Consider the following 19,419-nt stretch of genomic DNA (forward strand, 5'->3'; position numbering starts at 1 on the left):
GATACATAATCCCCTCTTGGGTTTGTTGTTTACCAATACAATTCTTTAAAACAAAGCTGTACATTTGATTCTACCAGAGGCAAGATCTCTCTCTGTCTTAAATACACATAATTGTTTTTCTGCACTTCTTCAAAAAACAATGTGGGTCTAGAAGGTAATAAATATTCCACATTTCATACGATAAAATGTTTATTTCCTTTTTATTACTTTGGCTATTTCTTGCATTCTCACATGTATTTAATTTTATAAATATACTTGTGTCATAGTATTTAAGTATTTCTACTGCCCTATTACTTTGAGGAAGTCCTATAAATTGAGAGGGAATTCCTGCCACTAAATTTATAGTTAACACTTGTCAGCTTTTAAAAAAATTAAGTTAATTTACTTGTAAAATATAAATTCTTTGATTTATAACTAAAATATTTATTTGCTGGGAGAGGAAGCTGTCCATAAATTGATTAAAGTTTTTCTCTACACAGTCTTCCTTGATTGGAACAAACTATTTGAGGAAATAAATGAACAAATATGTAAACTGTTTCTTATGAAAAGACCAATATTTTCCTTTTCCATGCTTATTTAACAGGAAGGATTTCAGTAACATTGAATAATTTTCTACCAGGGGCCAATAAATAGGATTATTACAAATATCCCTATTAATTGGATTAGATATCATATCACTCTTCCAGAAATTGCTAGGAACTGCAATAGAGATTTGATAGTTAAATTTAATTAGCTAATTTTAAAGTTGAAATTTGAAGAGACTCTTCACATAGCTCAAAATTTATGAAAATCCTAACCACTATAGAAAACTTTCAACAATAAGACTACAAGCTAGGAGCACCTGGGTGGCTCAGTTGTTTAAGCCTTGGACTCTTGATCTCAGTTCAGGTCTTAATCTCAGGGTCTTGAGTTCAAGCACTGCATTGGGCTTTTTAAAAACTCTGCAAACTAATATAGCTTTTTGTTAAGGCTTATCTTCCTGGAAGCAAAGGGAAATTTTATTTGGGGGGATATTATTGGTTAGCACATGAACTATTTATTTACCCAAAATGACAGCAATGGAAATTCAGTGATAGAGAGTATTACACAGATCTGGGTTAATTAGTTTAAGATGAAGCTTCTCATAGTATTAGTTGTATTAATACAGCTTCTCCGTATTAGTTGTCTGTGAGGATTTTACAAGTATATCAGAACTTTGGGGGGTGGGCGTTGGCATAAGACCATTTGAAAAGTCTTTTTTTGTGCTTTTCATTTTGAGGAAGAGTTTGATCATCTCCAGTTGATGACATTACAGATGAATTTACAGTAAAATTGACATTTGGGCTGAATTTTTATATCAGGATAACATTTTTACACGTAAAAATGGAATTAATTTTAGAAACAACTTAAACAAAGGTTGTGCTAGAGAACGAAGACAAGGAAGTGATCTATATTGTCTCCAAAACACATTGGAGAGTAGTTAAAAATAAGTAACACTGGAAATGTTGGGTTGTGATCGCATCTCAGGTCATGTAGAAGTGACTCTAATGTCATGGAATTTCTACCTTTAGTTGTTATTCAATAATAGCTGTACTGATGAAGATAAATATGGTGGTATGTGAAAAGATAGATCGACTGTTTGAATAGGGCAGGTAAGGGAGGAGGACTAATAAAAATTTCATATAGGTGACATGTAGAATGTTCATGCCATTAATGAAAAATGAGAATTTGTAGGGTTTGAAATGATGTCTCTTCATAAACTTCAAATTGTAATCAAATTATTTTCTGAGAGTCTCTAGCATGAATGGGGGAAAATGACAATTAGAGGGACACTTGGGTGGCTTAGCAGTTGAGCATCTGCCTTTGGCTTGGGGTATGATCCTGGAGTCTCCAGATTGAGTCCCACATGGGGTTTCCTGCATGGAGCCTGCTTCTCCCTCTGCCTAGGTCTCTGACTCTCTCATGAATAAATAAAATCTTTTTTTAAAAAAGAAAATGACAATTAGAACCATAGAAGGGAGGGTGTCTAGGTGGCTCAGTTGGTTAAGCAACTGCCTTCATTCAGCTCAGGTCATGATCCCAGTGTCCTGGGACTGAGTCCCATCTCAGGCTCCCTGCTCAGGAAGAAGTCTGTTTCTGCTTCTGCCCCTCACCCGCTGCCGTGATCTCTTTCTCTCAAATAAATGAAATATTTTTTAAAAAGAATATGCACTTAAAATTTCACCTTCCAGGGATCCCTGGGTGGCGCAGCGGTTTGGCGCCTGCCTTTGGCCCAGGGCGTGATCCTGGAGACCCAGGATCGAATCCCACATCGGGCTCGCGGTGCATGGAGCCTGCTTCTCCCTCTGCCTGTGTCTCTGCCTCTCTCTCTGTCTCTCTGTGACTATCATAAATAAATAAAAATTAAAAAAAAAATTTCACCTTCCATTATTAAGTAAAAGAAACAGTCTTGGGAGTATTTCATATTCATTGAACAAAGAAAGAATGGACTTTGATAATCTATAAGATTTTAGAAATATGGATAAAATTTGTTAACTTAAAATTATATTCTTGGGGCAACTAGGTATCTCAGTCATTTCAGCATTTGCCTTCAGCTCAAGTCATGATCCCCTGGTCTTGATATCAAGACCTACATCCGGCTGCTTGCTCACTGGGGATCCTGCTCCTCCCTCTCCCTTTGCCTGCTGCTCCTCTTGCTTGTGCTCTCTCTCCCCGTCAAATGAATAAATAAAATCTTTTCAAAAATAAACAAAATTACATTATTTTCCCAGAGCAAAATATAATAGCATGTCCTATAACAGAAATATATGTATGTTCTTCTCTACACAGAGTGTAGTATAGTTTGCACTTTAAATTCCCAGACCTACTTCAGATCACAAATTTTCTGAACTGATTGATAACAGTAATTAAATTATTGGAAGAGAAGTTTTGTGATGAATTATCTGATCCCTCACCCTACTCTACACTAGTAAAAGAAATCAGACGAGATGAAACTGGCTCTGCAAATTGCAAATATAAGGAGATTTATTATTAAAGTAAGGCAAAAACAGGTTTTTTTTTTTAAACTTCAAGAACTACAGCTTAGCGCTGTAATGTTATGTGAATTCATTTCTTACCTTTGTAGCCGCATGATGTCGCTGTCTACCATGAAGTTAATCTAGTTATTACAGTATGCAAAATACATTCCTCCGATTACCTCTTGGTTCCACGAGTGCTCAGTAATGGCAGGCGCAGAAGAATTGCATTAACAGACTCGGGATCATACAGTATTTCATACTAATTTCGAGACAAGATCATCTGGTGGAAATAAATATTTGACATGGTGATTACCCTGGAAGGCCGACTGGGATCTCAGCATCTGCTGCTTTCGCTTCTGATCCTCACAGCCTGGAAGGCGGGGAGCGGCCAGGTCCGCTACTCGGTCCTGGAGGAGGCCAAACACGGCACCTTCGTGGGCCGCATCGCCCAGGACCTGGGGCTGGAGCTGGCGGAGCTGGTGCCGCGCCTTTTCCGACTGGCGTCCAAAGGCCACGGGGACCTTCTGGAGGTAAATCTGCAGAATGGCATTTTGTTTGTGAATTCTCGGATCGACCGGGAGGAGCTGTGTGGGAGGACTCTGGAGTGCAGCATCCACCTGGAGGTGATCGTAGACAGGCCGCTGCAGGTTTTCCATGTGGAGGTGGAGGTGAAGGACATTAACGACAACGCGCCGGTGTTTCATTTAAAGGAACAAAGAGTGCGGATTTCCGAATCAAGGCTGCCAGACTCTCTGTTTCCACTAGAGGGCGCGTCAGATGCGGATGTTGGCTCAAACTCCATCTTAACCTATAAACTAAGTTCTAGTAAATACTTCGCCCTAGATGTGAAAACAAACAGTGATGACAATACACAGATTGGGCTCGTATTAAGGAAATCCTTGGACAGAGAGGAAGTTCCCGAACATAACTTACTGCTGACAGCCACTGACGAAGGCAAACCTGAGCTCACTGGTACTGTTCAGGTGTTGGTCACTGTGCTGGACGTGAATGACAATGCTCCCAGTTTCGAACAGACTGAATATGAAGTAAGGATCTTCGAAAACTTGGGTAACGGAACAGTAGTAATCAGACTGAATGCTTCTGATCGCGATGAAGGAGTGAATGGGGAGATTTCATATTCTTTTAATAGTCTTGTTCCAGCCATGGTTGGTGACCAGTTTAGAATAGATCCAAATACTGGAGAAATAGTAACTAAAGGGAATTTAGATTTTGAAAAATTAAATTTATACAAAATTCGTGTTGACGCGACAGACAAAGGTCACCCACCCATGGCTGGTCATTGCACTGTTGTATTGAGAGTTTTGGATATAAATGATAATGTCCCTCAGATTGCATTGACCTCCTTATCCTTGCCTATCCGAGAGGACGCTCAATTAGGTACTGTTATTGCCCTAATCAGCGTGTCAGATCTTGACTCTGGTGCCAACGGGCAGGTGACCTGCTCACTCACACCCCAAGTCCCCTTCAAGCTGGTGTCCACCTTCAAGAATTACTATTCGCTGGTGCTGGACAGCGCCCTGGACAGAGAGAGCGTGGCGAACTACGCTCTGGTAGTGACCGCACGCGACGGAGGCTCGCCTTCGCTGTCGGCCACGGCCAGCGTGTCCGTGGAGGTGGCCGACGTGAACGACAACGCGCCGGCATTCGCGCAGCCCGAGTACACGGTGTTCGTGAAGGAGAACAACCCGCCCGGCTGCCACATCTTCACGGTGTCGGCGCGGGACGCGGACGCGCAGGAGAACGCGCTGGTGTCCTACTCGCTGGTGGAGCGGCGCGTGGGCGAGCGCGCGCTGTCGAGCTACGTGTCGGTGCACGCGGAGAGCGGCAAGGTGTACGCGCTGCAGCCGCTGGACCACGAGGAGCTGGAGCTGCTGCAGTTCCAAGTGAGCGCGCGCGACGCGGGCGTGCCTCCCCTGGGCAGCAACGTGACGCTGCAGGTGTTCGTGCTGGACGAGAACGACAACGCGCCCGCGCTGCTGCCGCTGCCCCTGCCCCTGCCCCTGCCCGGGGCGCGCGGCGGGGGCGGCGCGCTGAGCGAGCCGGTGTCGCGGGCGGTGGGCGCGGGCCACGTGGTGGCCAAGGTGCGCGCGGTGGACGCGGACTCGGGCTACAACGCGTGGCTGTCGTACGAGCTGCAGCCGGCGGCGGGGGGCGCGCGCAGCCCGTTCCGCGTGGCGCTGTACACGGGCGAGATCAGCACGACGCGCGCCCTGGACGAGGCGGACGCGCCGCGCCAGCGCCTGCTGGTGCTGGTGAAGGACCACGGCGAGCCGGCGCTGACGGCCACGGCCACTGTGCTGCTGTCGCTGGTGGAGAGCGGCCAGGCGCCCAGGCCGTCGTCGCGGGTGTTGGCGGGCGGCGCGGGCGCGGGCGCGGGCGCGGGCGCGGGCGCGGCGCTGGTGGACGTCAACGTGTACCTGATCGTCGCCATCTGCGCGGTGTCCAGCCTGTTGGTGCTCACGCTGCTGCTGTCCACGGCGCTGCGGTGCTCGGCGCCGCCCAGCGAGGGCGCGTGCGGGCCGGGGAAGCCCACGCTGGTGTGCTCCAGCGCGGTGGGGAGCTGGTCGTACTCGCAGCAGAGGCGGCAGAGGGTGTGCTCTGGGGAGGGCCCGCCCAAGGCCGACCTCATGGCCTTCAGCCCCAGTCATCCACCCTGCCTAGTAGTGGGTGATATGAATGAGCATCAAGATTTAAATGATGAGCATTGTACCAAGGTGAGTCTGAATTTTCATAATTAACAGTTAATACATACTTGAAATGTTAAATGTGTTTTCCTAGTATTCCTCTTTACATTTTTCAATTTTAAAAATTTGAATAAATTTACTTCATATACATCTGTTCATTTTTTCTGTTAACAATTGTTATCTATTTTTGGTTGGTTATTAGTCTTAATATAACCTGGAATCAGACATTATATCTATTTGCGGTACATTTTTAAATTGGCATAAGTAGTAGCATTTTTTCTAATTAATTCTGTAGAATTTTCATTTCTTTACATTTGATGCAAATAGCAGTTAAACGGAAATTCAAGGGAATTCGCACTTTGGTCAAGGCAATTCATAAAAAATCTGCATTCCTCAGGCACTCCAAGTCTCTTATGTTTGAATTTTATTTGGTGTGTTGCTTTTCATGGAGAGATATTTCTTCATCTTTCAAAAAAAAATAGTTTTATAATAGAGGTGCCTGGGTGGTTCAGTGGGTTGAGTGTCTGCCTTCAGCTTAGGTCTTGATCTCAAGGTCCTGGGATACATCTCCACCTCCCGCTCCCTGCTGAGTAGGGAGCCTGCTTCTCTCTCTCTCTTTGCCTGCTGCTTCCCCAGATTGTACTCTCTCTCTGTCAAATAAATAAAATAAGATCTTTAAGAAGTTTTTATTTAAATTCCAGTTAGTTAACATACAGTGTTATGTTAGTTTTAGGTGTACAATTTAGTGATTTAACACTTTCATACAACACCTGGTACTTGTCACACACAAGTGGACTCCGTAATCCCTGTCATCTATTTAATCCATCTCCCACGTATCTCCCCCCTGTTTGTTCTCCATTGTTAAGAGTCTGTTTCTTGGTTTGCCTCTCTCTCTTTCTTTTTCCCTTTGCTCATTTGTTTTGTTTCTTAAATTCCAAAATGAGTGAAATCATATGGTATTGGCCTTCTCTGACTTATTTTGAGTAGTAGCATAATACTCTGTAGCTCCATCCACATTGTTAAAAATGGCAAGATTTCATTCTTTTTTATACTTAGTAATATTCCATTGTGTATACCACACCTTTTTAAAAAAGTTTATTTTATTTATTTATTTTTAAGTAAGCTCTACACCCAATGTGGGGCCCGAACTCATGACCCCAAGATCAAGAGTCATGTGCTCTACCAACTGAGCCAGCCAGGGGTCCCACATCTTCTTTATCCATTCAGCAATCAGTGGACAGCTGGGCTGTTTCCATAATTTGACTATTGTGGATAATGCTGCTATAAATATCAGGTCGCATGTATCTCTTTAAATTAGTATCTTTGTGTTCTTGGGTAAATACCCAGTAATGCAATTGCTGAATAATAGGGTGGTTCTATTTTTTACCTTTTTGAAGAAACTCCATACTGTTTTCCAGAGATGGCTGCACCAGTTTGCATTCCTACCTACAGCACAAGAGGGTGCCTTTTTCCATCCTTGCCAACACCTGTTGTTTCTTGTGTTGCTGATTTTAGCCATTTTGACAGGTGTGAGGTGATATGTCATTGTAGCTTTGATTTGTATTTCCCTGATGATAAGTGATGTTGAGCATCATTTCTTGTGTCTGTTGGCCATCTAGGAGTCTTCTTTGGACAATTGTCTATTCATGTCTTCCTCCCATTTTTAATGGACTATTTCATTTTTGGGTATTGAGTTTTATAAGTACTTAATATGTTTTGGATACCAATCCTATATCAGATATGACATTTGCAAGTATCTTCTCCTATTCTGTAGGTTGCCTTTTCTTTTTGTTGATTGAATTCTTCACTATCTGGGAGCTTTTTATTTTGATGAAGTCCCAATAGTTTATTTTTGCTTTTGTTTCCCTTGCCTCAGGAGACATATCTAGGAAGAAATTGCTATGACCCATGGCAAAGAGGTTACTGCTTGAGTTCTCCTCTAGGGTTTTTATGATTTCAGGTCTCACATTTAGGTCTTTAATCTATTTTGAATTTATTTTTGTGTAAGAAAGTGGTCCTGTTTCACTTTTTGCATGTTGTTGTCCAGTTTTTCCAATACTATTTGCACTTGATCTTAGCCAAAAGGCCGAGAAGCTATTACAATACCATTTGTTGAAGAGATTTATCTTTTCCCCCATTGGATATTCTTTCCTGCTTTGTTAAACATTAATTGACCATACAGTTGTGGGTTACTTTCTGGGTTTTCTATTGTGTTCTGTTGATCTGTATGTCTACTTTTGTGCCAGTACCATACTATCTTGATCACCACAATTTTGTAATGTAACTTAAAGTCTGGAATTGTTACCTTTCCAGCTTTGCTTTGTTTTTCAAAGTTGCTTTGGCTATTCAGGGTCTATCGTGGTCCCATACAAATTATAGAGTTATTTGTTCTAGCTCTGTAAAGAATGCTGTTGATATTTTGATAGGGACTGCATTAAATGTGTAGATTGCTTTGGGTAGTATTGACATTGTAACAATATTGTTTCTTCCAATCCATGAGTAGGGGAAATCTTTCCATTTCTTTGTGTCATCTTAAATTTCTTTCATCATTGTATTATAGTTTTCAGAATACAGATTTTTCACTTCTTTGGTTAGGCTTATTTCTAGGTATTGGCCTTCTCGACTGACTTATTTTGAATATTCTTCTGTTTTTAGTGAAGTTGTAAATGGGATTGATTCTTTAATTTCTTTCTGCTGCTTCATTATTGGTATAAAAACACAACAGATTTCTGTACATACATTGATTTTGTATTCTGTGATTTTATTGAATTCATGTATCCATTCTAGAAAATATTTTTGGTGGAGTCTTTCAGGTTTTCTGTATAGAGTATCATGTCATCTGCAAATAGTGAAAATTTTACTACTTCCTTGCTGATTTGCATGCCTTTTATTCCTTTTTGTTGTCTGCTTGCTATGGCCAGGGCTTCCAGTACTACATTAAATGATAGTGGTGAGAGTGGACATCTTCATCTTGTTCTTGACCATAGAGGAAAAGCTCTCACTTTTTCCTCATTGAAGATGATATTAGCTGTGGGTTTTTTCATAGATTGCCTTTATTAATTTGAGGTAAGTTCCTTTTAAACCTCCTTTGTTGGGGGTCTTTATCATGAATGGACATTATACTTTGTCAGATGCTTTTTCTCCATCTATTGAAAAAAAAATCATATGGTTCTTTTTTCTAAGATTTTATTTATTTTTTCATGAGAGACACACACACAGAGAGATGCAGAGACACAGGCAGAAGGAGCTGCATGTTTCCTGCAAGGAGTCGGATGTGGGACTGAATCCAGATCCCAGGATCACACCCTGAGCCAAAGGCAGATGCTCAACTGCTGAGCCATGCAGGCATCCCAAATCACATGATTCTTACCCTTTCTTTTACTCTTGTGGTGTATCATATTGATTGATTTGTAAATATTGAACCACTTTTGCAACCTAGGGATAAATCTTTCTTAATCATCATGAATGCTTTTTTTAATGTACTATTGGATTTGGTTTGCTAGTATCTTATTGAGAATTTTTACATCAATGTTCATTGAGGATATTGGCTTATAGTTCTCTTTTTTAGTGGAGTTTTTATCTGGTTTTGGTATCAGGATAATGCTGGCCTCATGGGATGAGTTTGGAAATTTTCCTTCCTATTCTGTTTTTTGGAATAGTTGGGGAAAAATAGGTATTAACTCTTCTTTACATATTTGGTAGATTTTGCCTTGAAGCCATCTGGCTCTGGACTTCTGCTTTTTGGGAGTTTTTTTGGTTACTGATTCAGTTTCTTTGCTGATTATTTTTCTGTTCAAGTTTTCTATTTCCTCCTGTTTCAGTTTTGGTACAGTATATGTTTCTAGGCATTTATACATCTCTTCTAGGTTGTCCAATTTATTGGCATATAGTTTTTCATAATATTCTCTTATGATTGTATTTCTGTGGTGTTGGTTGTTATTTCTCCTCTCTCATTTGTGATGTTTCTTATTTGGATCTTTTTCTATTTTCTTTTTAGTAAATCTGGCTAGAAGTTTATCAGTTTTATTAATTTTTTCAAGAAACAGTTTCTGGCTTCATTGATATCTTCTATTTCTTTTTTTTTTAGTTTCTGCTCTAATCTTTATTATTTCTCTGTTTCTTCTGGCTTTAGGCTTAATTTGTTGTTCTTTTCTAGCTCCTTTAGGTTTAAGATTAGGCTATTTATTTGGGATTTTTCTTGCTTCTTGAGGAGGGTGATATTACTATAAAATTCCCTCGTAGGACTGCTTTTGCTGCATCCCAAAGGTTTTGGACCATCGTGTTTTCATTTCACCAGTTTCCATATATTTTTTTAAAAAATCTCTTATTTAATTTCCTGGTTGACCCATTCACTCTTCAGTAGCATGTTGTTTAACCTCCATGTATTTGTGGTCTTTCCAAATATTTTCTTGTGGTTGACTTATAGTTTCATAGTGCTGTGGTTAGAAAAAGTACATGGTATTACTTCAATCTTTCTGTATCCGTTGAGGACTGATTTGTGACCCAATTTGTGATCTATTCTGGGGAATGTCAAGCCCCACATCAGGCTCCACACTGAGCACGGAGTCTGCCTGAGATTCCCTTTCTATTTTTTTAAAACGATTTTATTTATTTATTCATGAGACACACACACACACACAGAGGCAGACACACACACACACACACACACACACACACACACACACACACACACAGAGGCAGAGACAGGCAGAGGGAGGAGCAGGCTCCATGCAGGGAGCCTGATGTGGACTCAATCCCAGGTCTCTAGGATTGGGCCCTGGGCTGAAGGTGGCGCTAAACTGCTGAGCCACGTGGGCTGCCCTGAGATTCTCTTTCTAAGCAAATCTTTTTAGAAATGGACAAGTTCCTCTGAGAGAGGAATACTGAACATGATGGGCATTCTTGGGAACAGATGAACTTAAGTAAATGAGTACACAGAAAATTGCAATGTGTCTAGAAACAGAATAGTCTACTTTGGTCAAAACATATGGTTCTTACAGGGAAGAGTATAGGATAAGGCAGGAAAAGTAGTAAGAGAAAAATCTCTTGGATAAGTTAGAACACTAGAGTAAGAAATTTTGACTCACCTCTACAGTCTTCTGAAAACTGAAAGTATGAAACAACTGGGATAAAAGGTGTTTTTCAGAAAGATGACTTTCAGGATTTAGTAAAGGATAAATGAGGTTGTGGCAAGACAACACAGTAAGAAGCTATTACAATACTCCAGGATAGCGGCAATATTTAAAACTCATGTAGGCAGAGTCAGAAGGCAGAAGCTCAGAGGAGGACCAGAAGGTTGTATACTCTACTGTTGGGCTTCCTTTGCAAGCATCTAAGTGGTCATATCCCTTAGAATGCCATCCCACAGCAAGGAAATCCCTCTAATGGCCCTAGTGATTAGTGCTAAATTCATTGCCACTGAAGATAGTTGGAACAGAAAATTGGAACATGTCAGCAAACTCTTCAGGACAAGGTTTTCAAAACAAAAACAGAGTTGCTATCTTGGCAGAACTGGACAACGAGGGAAGAAAATTACTAGTGTAATCAATCTTCAACCAATCATCTTGGAACTAGCAATGCACTCTAAGAGAGAGCTAGACTCTCTCTTAAGAAGGACTTTCAGGGGCACCTGGGTGGCTCAGTGGTTGAGCCTCTACCTTTGGTTCAGGTCCTGGGATCCTGAGATCCTGTCAACGCCTCAAGCCTGCTTCTCCCTCCACCAAAGCTCTGTCTCTCATGAATAAATAAATAAAATCTTTTTTTTTAAAAGGACTTTCACAGGCACTTGGGTAGCGCATTCAGTTAAGCATCTGACTCTTGATTTCAGGTTAGGTCATGATCTCAGGTTGTAAAATGGAGCACAGTGTGGAGCCTGCTTAAGATTTCCACTCTCCCTGTCCCTCTATCCTTCTCCCACTTATGCTCCTGTGTGCACATGCTCCCATGCTCTCTCTCTCTCTTTGGAAAAAAAAAGGACTTCCAGGCCATGCCGAGCAGCAGCATATTGCAGCCCAGCAAAAGATAGCTTTGCAGCATGCACATGCACATTCATTTGGATGCTTCAAAACTCAAGACTCTGCATTTGGGAATCATATTCTTCCTATTTTACCTCACCTTGACCTAGAATGAAGAAAATATGTGTAATGAAAGTGACTGTAATATGAAATGCTAAAACTACTATCATTCGGAATTGATATTATCATTCAGAATTGAATTCAGTGACTTCCCGGATTTTGGTGAACATTTATATTTTTTGCTTATTCAAAAGAAAGGTTATGTGTAAGTCAAAAGTAAAGGAGGGTCACCAGGATGATATGAGCTTTGGAAGCTGTATTATCTGAGTGGCTGATTATGTTACCTATGACTGTAACTTTTTTGTAATGTAGTTTGATTTCTTAACTCTAAACCAGGCTCTAATTTGGATGGTCACATAATTCACCCCTGTGGCCCCCAATTAGTTGGACTCATATGTCCATAATAGACTTTCAAGAACCATTTATAATACTTAATTTTAAACAAATGAGGATGCTTTAAAAAATGTGAACCAGTAAGCTTAAATAAGTTATATTCATATTTACTAATTATAGAATTGATATCTGTGTACCTTTTGAGTTTATAGTCAACATGCCATCCTGAAATACTATTTAATTCATAACTAGCTCCTCTATTCTCCATTTCAAAAGGACACCTAAGTTAGGACTATCAATCAGTCTTAAACATTTTTATAAACTTATACCACTATGAATTATATGACTAAATGGTATTAAAGACAATTAAGTATGAGAAATGTGGTTTAAAAATGTGTACATGCTCTTAGCATTAGTACATAAATTGGTATGCCTATGTGGTTTTATTGTCCATTTTTGTGCTAATTAAAAACATATGCAAGTTGGAAAAAGCTCTTTTAGGCACATATCAAACTTGGAAAGTAATACATTCAAGAAAATTTGCTCTGTGAAGTAAAATTAAAAAGGATAAAACACCCCAAGGGATACCTGGGTGGCGCAGCGGTTTGGCGCCTGCCTTTGGCCCAGGGCGCGATCCTGGAGACCCGGGATTGAATCCCACGTCGGGCTCCCAGTGCATGGAGCCTGCTTCTCCCTCTGCCTGTGTCTCTGCCTCTCTCTCTCTCTCTGTGACTATCATAAATAAATAAAAATTAAAAAAAAAACACCCCAAGCTTGATTAAAGACTGCCCTAAGTATGACAGATGGGTACCAATATTTAATGAAATAAATTTGTTATGAAATAAATAATCTAAATTAAATTGGAGGTTGTAAAAAAAGGTAGATGTTCATGAAATGTGAGGATTAGAAAAGATGGAAATAATAAAGAGATAAGTACTATGAACTTTTGGAACGGAGTTTATAAATTCTTTTTTTTAAGATTTCATTTATTTATTCATGGAGAGAGAGAGAGAGAGAGAGAGAGAGAGAGGCAGAGACACAGAGACACAGGTAGAGGGAGAAGCAGGCTCCACGCAGGGAACTCGATGTGGGACTTGATCCTTGATGCCTCAAGGCATAAGGAGACCGCAGTTATGGTCACACTAAATATTTAGAAGTTAAGTCTCTTAATGCTTTCAGCAGGCGTGAGAAGTGTTGTCTTGTGCTGTAGCTAAACTGAAGGGGGGGGAATCAGAGGTTAAAATAAAATTTCACATTTATTAATAAAAAGTTTGTAGTTATTTGTAGTTAGTACTTACTATTTGGCCACATGATGTCGCTCTTTACCGCGAAATTTTCTCATTCAAGCCAAAACTAAGTCATCCGTTTTCATATTGGAAAGACTCCACTCTATTTTTCTAAGCGGATGATGAACAATGGCGAGCACTTCAGGATGGTAAGGAAGAGATACGATTCCTCCAAATTTTGAGACAAGTTACGATTTGAATGAAAAAAAAAAACAATTAATTTGAAATGGTGTGCTCAAATCAAGGCGATCGGGAGCACCGGCAGCTACTGCTGTTTTTTATGATGCTCACAGCCTGGGAGCCCGCGAGCGGTCAGATCCACTACTCGGTCCTGGAGGAGGCCAAACACGGCACCTTCGTGGGCCGCATCGCCCAGGACCTGGGGCTGGAGCTGGCGGAGCTGGTGCCGCGCCTTTTCCGACTGGCGTCCAAAGGCCACGGGGACCTTCTGGAGGTAAATCTGCAGAATGGCATTTTGTTTGTGAATTCTCGGATCGACCGCGAGGAGCTGTGTGGGAGGACTCTGGAGTGCAGCATCCACCTGGAGGTGATCGTGGACAGGCCGCTGCAGGTTTTCCATGTGGAGGTGGAGGTGAAGGACATTAACGACAATGCGCCTGTGTTCCCCGAGACACAAAAGTACCTGTTTATAGCCGAATCTAGGATGCTTGACTCTCGGTTTCCACTAGAGGACGCTTCCGACGCAGATATTGAGGAGAACGCGCTGTTGACTTACAGACTGAGCCCCAACGAATTTTTCTCTCTGGACGTGCCAACAAATGACGAACAGGTAAAGCCTCTTGGACTTGTATTACGGAAGCCTTTAGACAGGGAGCAATCTCCGGAACTTCATTTATTGCTCACGGCCACTGATAGAGGCAAACCTGAGCTGACTGGCACCGTTCAGTTACTCATCAAAGTGCTGGACGCCAATGACAACGCCCCAGCTTTTGATAGAACACTCTATGCTGTGAAATTACCAGAAAACGTCCCCAATGGGACTTTGGTAATTAAACTTAATGCCTCAGACTTGGATGAAGGCTTGAATGGGGATATTATTTACTCATTCTTTAGTGACATTTCCCCAGATATAAAATCTAAATTCTACATAGATGCCGTAAGTGGAGAAATTATAGCAATAGGACATATCGACTTTGAAGAAAGCAAAACCTACAAACTTCGAGTGGAAGCAATCGATAAAGGCTCCCTACCACTAGCTGGTCATTGTACAGTTCTTGTGCAAGTTTTGGATGCTAATGATAATGCTCCAGAGTTGACTGTTACCTCCCTGTCTCTCCCTATCTCAGAGAATGCTCAACCCGGCACAGTCATCACCTTGATCAGCGTGTCCGACCGTGACTCTGGCGCCAACGGGCAGGTGACCTGCTCACTCACACCCCAAGTCCCCTTCAAGCTGGTGTCCACCTTCAAGAATTACTATTCGCTGGTGCTGGACAGCGCCCTGGACAGAGAGAGCGTGGCGAACTACGCTCTGGTAGTGACCGCACGCGACGGAGGCTCGCCTTCGCTGTCGGCCACGGCCAGCGTGTCCGTGGAGGTGGCCGACGTGAACGACAACGCGCCGGCATTCGCGCAGCCCGAGTACACGGTGTTCGTGAAGGAGAACAACCCGCCCGGCTGCCACATCTTCACGGTGTCGGCGCGGGACGCGGACGCGCAGGAGAACGCGCTGGTGTCCTACTCGCTGGTGGAGCGGCGCGTGGGCGAGCGCGCGCTGTCGAGCTACGTGTCGGTGCACGCGGAGAGCGGCAAGGTGTACGCGCTGCAGCCGCTGGACCACGAGGAGCTGGAGCTGCTGCAGTTCCAAGTGAGCGCGCGCGACGCGGGCGTGCCTCCCCTGGGCAGCAACGTGACGCTGCAGGTGTTCGTGCTGGACGAGAACGACAACGCGCCCGCGCTGCTGCCGCTGCCCCTGCCCCTGCCCCTGCCCCTGCCCGGGGCGCGCGGCGGGGGCGGCGCGCTGAGCGAGCCGGTGTCGCGGGCGGTGGGCGCGGGCCACGTGGTGGCCAAGGTGCGCGCGGTGGACGCGGACTCGGGCTACAACGCGTGGCTGTCGTACGAGCTGCAGCCGGCGGCGGGGGGCGCGCGCAGCCCGTTCCGCGTGGCGCTGTACACGGGCGAGATCAGCACGACGCGCGCCCTGGACGAGGCGGACGCGCCGCGCCAGCGCCTGCTGGTGCTGGTGAAGGACCACGGCGAGCCGGCGCTGACGGCCACGGCCACTGTGCTGCTGTCGCTGGTGGAGAGCGGCCAGGCGCCCAGGCCGTCGTCGCGGGTGTTGGCGGGCGGCGCGGGCGCGGGCGCGGGCGCGGGCGCGGCGCTGGTGGACGTCAACGTGTACCTGATCGTCGCCATCTGCGCGGTGTCCAGCCTGTTGGTGCTCACGCTGCTGCTGTCCACGGCGCTGCGGTGCTCGGCGCCGCCCAGCGAGGGCGCGTGCGGGCCGGGGAAGCCCACGCTGGTGTGCTCCAGCGCGGTGGGGAGCTGGTCGTACTCGCAGCAGAGGCGGCAGAGGGTGTGCTCTGGGGAGGGCCCGCCCAAGGCCGACCTCATGGCCTTCAGCCCCAGCCTGCCTCCGTGTCCCGGATCTCTAAATGCAACTGAAGATCCACAAGCTTCTTTGCAGTCCTCTGGAAAGGTGGGTTACTCAAATATTTTATTCTTTTATCTATTTATTTTTGAAGTCTGAAAAAGAATTCTTATTACCTCAGACGGTGCCTTTATAGTTTTTTTTCTCATTCTAGAGATCTGCAAGTATTTCTTATTTATTTTTCAGAACTTAGCACTTTAAGTTTATAGCTGACTTTTGTGTTTCGTCTTCCAATTGTGAATCATTAAAAACCATACACTGAGGACAGACCGGGTGGCTCAGCGGTTTAGCGCCGCCTTCGACCCTGGACATGATCCTGTAGACCCGAGATCCAGTCCCACGTCGGTCTCCCCCTATGGAGCCTGCTTCTCCCTCTGCCTCTCTCTCTGTGTCTGTCATTAATAAATGGATGGAATCTTGAAAAGAAAAAATATTTAAATGAAAAATAAAAAAATACACTGAGTACGTATTTATTGGGTGCTGAATCTGAATTAGTTTCATTTAATACCTATCTGAAAAAAAAACCAAACAAACCTATCTGAAAAGTATTCAGTGACCAACAATTTAATCGCTACACATTAAATATATTTCAACACCACTCTACCATGTATTCATTTCTAAAGTTTGCATGGTGCTTTAAAATAATTCTATTGTTTACAAGAAGTCCCAAAGCAAAATGTGTAGTAACTGTTACATTAACTTTGTAGTTTTCTACCTTTCTCTGTGTGAGGCTGAAGACTTGGTTGGCCAGCCTTACTCAGTGTTTTTTATTTCAATGAGTAAATTTCAGTATACTCTAGAAAACAGTTACTTTACCTTAGGAATAGAATTCTGACAATAAATGTTAGAAATACAACTCTCATTCCAAGTTGTGTAAAATATGTTTCTATATGCTTGACAATGTATTGATTGAAAATTTTTTCTATATTTAGAAAGTATTTTGAAATTTATAAAATTAAATTTTTATCTGATATTGGAAAAAAAAAAAACTTCCTGTCAGGTACTTTCTTCAGAAGACTTTCTCATTTTTACTGAAATTTTTGTTAGTATATAATGTTTGTGCATTAGAGATATCTATTCTACACTTTGAATTCTGTTGAATTCATAGTCTATACCTTAAAAAAGTTACTCTTGTCATTTGAGATGCTTTACTTTTCCCCTCAGTATTCTTTTTTTAAAAAAAATTTTATTTATTTATGAGACACACACACACACACACACACACACAGAGGTAGAGACACAGGTAGAGGAAGAAGCAGGCTCCATGCAGGGAGCCAGATGCGGAACTCGGTCCCAGGACTCGATCCCAGGACTCCAGGACCATGCCCTGGGCCAAAGGCAGGTGCTAAACCGCTGAGCCACCCAGGGATCCCCTCCCCTCAATATCCTGAAAGACAGAAATCTGGAGATGAGATTGCACCTTCAAATTCATTCCATGTTAAAATTATATTTTCTGAATTGTGGCCTGTGACTATCAGATTGGTGTTTCTTCACACTCTGTCTTTAGTTGAAGCTTTTGTTTTCTAATTTATATTGTAGAAATTTCCTTTGTACTTACAGTGAGTTTTTGTTATGTGACTTATTCCAGTCTATTCCAGGATTTTTTATTGTGTTAGATACATTCCTTAATTAAAAACTCAGCAGAGGGGTCCCTGGGTGGCACAGCGGTTTAGCGCCTGCCTTTGGCCCAGGGCGCGATCCTGGAGACCCGGGATCGAGTCCCGCATCGGGCTTCCGGTGCATGGAGCCTGCTTCTCCCTCTGCCTGTGTCTCTGCCTCTCTCTCTCTCTCTCTCTCTATGTGACTATCAAAAATAAAAAATTAAAAAAAAAACTCAGCAGAGCAAAATCAGAGTAGTTTTGAGAATAGAGCCACAGTATAACCATGAAAGTGCAAGTAAAATTCACTTAAATGATATATTTCAGTAATTTTTCTTTTCCCTTATAGAAGACATGTGTAGTATATGTTCCAAAGCAATCAATTTTCATTATATTTCTTTTTAAATTTTTATTTATTTATTTATCTATCTATCTATCTATCTATCTATCTATCTATCTATCTATCTAACAGAGAGAGTGAGTAAGCACAGGGAGGGATAGAGGGAGAGGGAGAGAGAAGATTTAGCATACTCTTCACTGAGCCCAAAACCCAATGCAGGGCCAATCTCAAGACAAGCCAAAATCAAGAGTTCACCATTTAATCCACTGCACCCCTCAAGGGCCTCTTTTCATTATACTTCTTTCAAAAGTTGAGTATTCTCTATGCTCCCGTGATCAATCCTATCTATGTCTGTCAGCATAACTCTTCTTACTTTTTTAAAAAATTATTTATTTATTTATTCATGAGAGACACACACACAGAGAGGCAGAGACACAGGCAGAGTGAGAAACAGGCTCCACCCAGGAAGCCCAATGTGGACTGGGTCTTGGAACCCCGGGACCCTGTCCTGAGCCAAAGGCAGAGGCTCAAGCACTGAGCCACCCAGGTGTCCCAGCATAACTCCCCTTAAATCCAAACTTATGCCTTCAAATATCTCTGTCCTTGCACTTTTTCAGGTGCAAGGACACCTGAATCAGAATTTGAATGGACTTTAACCTAAGGTCAGTCTAAAGAAGTAGAAAAGTATAAAAACAATTTAGTAGAACAGATGAATCAATGAATTAAATGAATTGAGCCCGGGTATTTGATTGTATGCTGTATGGATTATATGGACTGAAGAGTGCTAGAAATCTCACTCCCCTCCACACTCCCACTAGTTTCTTAGAGCAAGTATTATTTATTAAATACTTAATATATCTCCTATAACTATAAATTTTATTCTTTATTATTGATGGCTGTATTGATATAATTGGTAATTTTGTCCTTATATTAATATTTATTTTCTCATGAATACGAGCTATCATCATATGCAAATTTTCAGAAGATCAGTGAACATCTAACAATGAATTTATCTTTTGCATCATCAGAAAGCATGAGCACACTGGGATCCAAGGAGGTTAGGATTCAAAATAGCTTGGAAGTTCAAAGTAGAGAGGTGAGAGCATGGAAGACACTTTAGTATTTATTTAGTAGCTAGCTCTCTGTGTTTCTGCGGATAACACTCCTCAATTCAAGTAGCAATTAAGAAGCTAATAATGAAACTTCCCTTTATCAGTCCCCAACTTGTAGGCTAAGTTCTGATCCAATCTGAAACTTGAGAGTGAAGGGACACTATAAATAAATACACAGGATCACAGACATAAAGGGAGTATATCCTAGGTAACTTGGGGTCCGTCTATGGTGAGCCTATCCTATCCTAGACCTGGTAATGCTAACTGCATTAGCAACACCTGGAGTCCTTAATGAACATTCTGGTTCCCAGACTCCACGACAACATTTTGAAATAAGTAGGACTGGCAAATTTGCAAATTTTAA

The 19,419-nt window shown here is 42.6% G+C and overlaps 3 protein-coding genes and 1 pseudogene across 5 annotated transcripts in view; all 4 read left to right on the forward strand.

Annotated features, from left to right (window-relative positions):
• Positions 1–19,419, forward strand: part of LOC111091928 (protocadherin alpha-1-like) — a 171,777-nt gene that overhangs the window by 30,678 nt on the left and 121,680 nt on the right.
• The window catches only part of LOC111091918 (protocadherin alpha-4-like), a 164,332-nt gene that overhangs the window by 23,229 nt on the left and 121,684 nt on the right, over positions 1–19,419 (forward strand).
• PCDHA13 (protocadherin alpha 13) overlaps positions 3,181–19,419 on the forward strand; it is a 172,056-nt gene continuing 155,817 nt past the window's right edge. The window contains exons 1-2 of one of the 3 annotated variants that reach the window (XM_038530370.1): positions 3,181–5,731; positions 14,702–14,871. In XM_038530370.1, coding sequence (XP_038386298.1) covers positions 3,299–5,731; positions 14,702–14,734 — 2,466 coding nt within the window. In that variant the 5' untranslated portion in view covers positions 3,181–3,298 and the 3' untranslated portion in view covers positions 14,735–14,871. Of the gene's footprint in view, positions 5,732–13,469; positions 16,054–19,419 lie in introns of those variants that run through there. The other 2 variants (XM_038530368.1, XM_038530367.1) reach the window with 2 other exon arrangements.
• Positions 10,948–12,449, forward strand: LOC119870201 (annotated as a pseudogene).

Source organism: Canis lupus, chromosome 2 (assembly GCF_011100685.1).
Source record: "Canis lupus familiaris isolate Mischka breed German Shepherd chromosome 2, alternate assembly UU_Cfam_GSD_1.0, whole genome shotgun sequence".
Classification (NCBI taxonomy): Eukaryota; Metazoa; Chordata; class Mammalia; order Carnivora; family Canidae; genus Canis; species Canis lupus.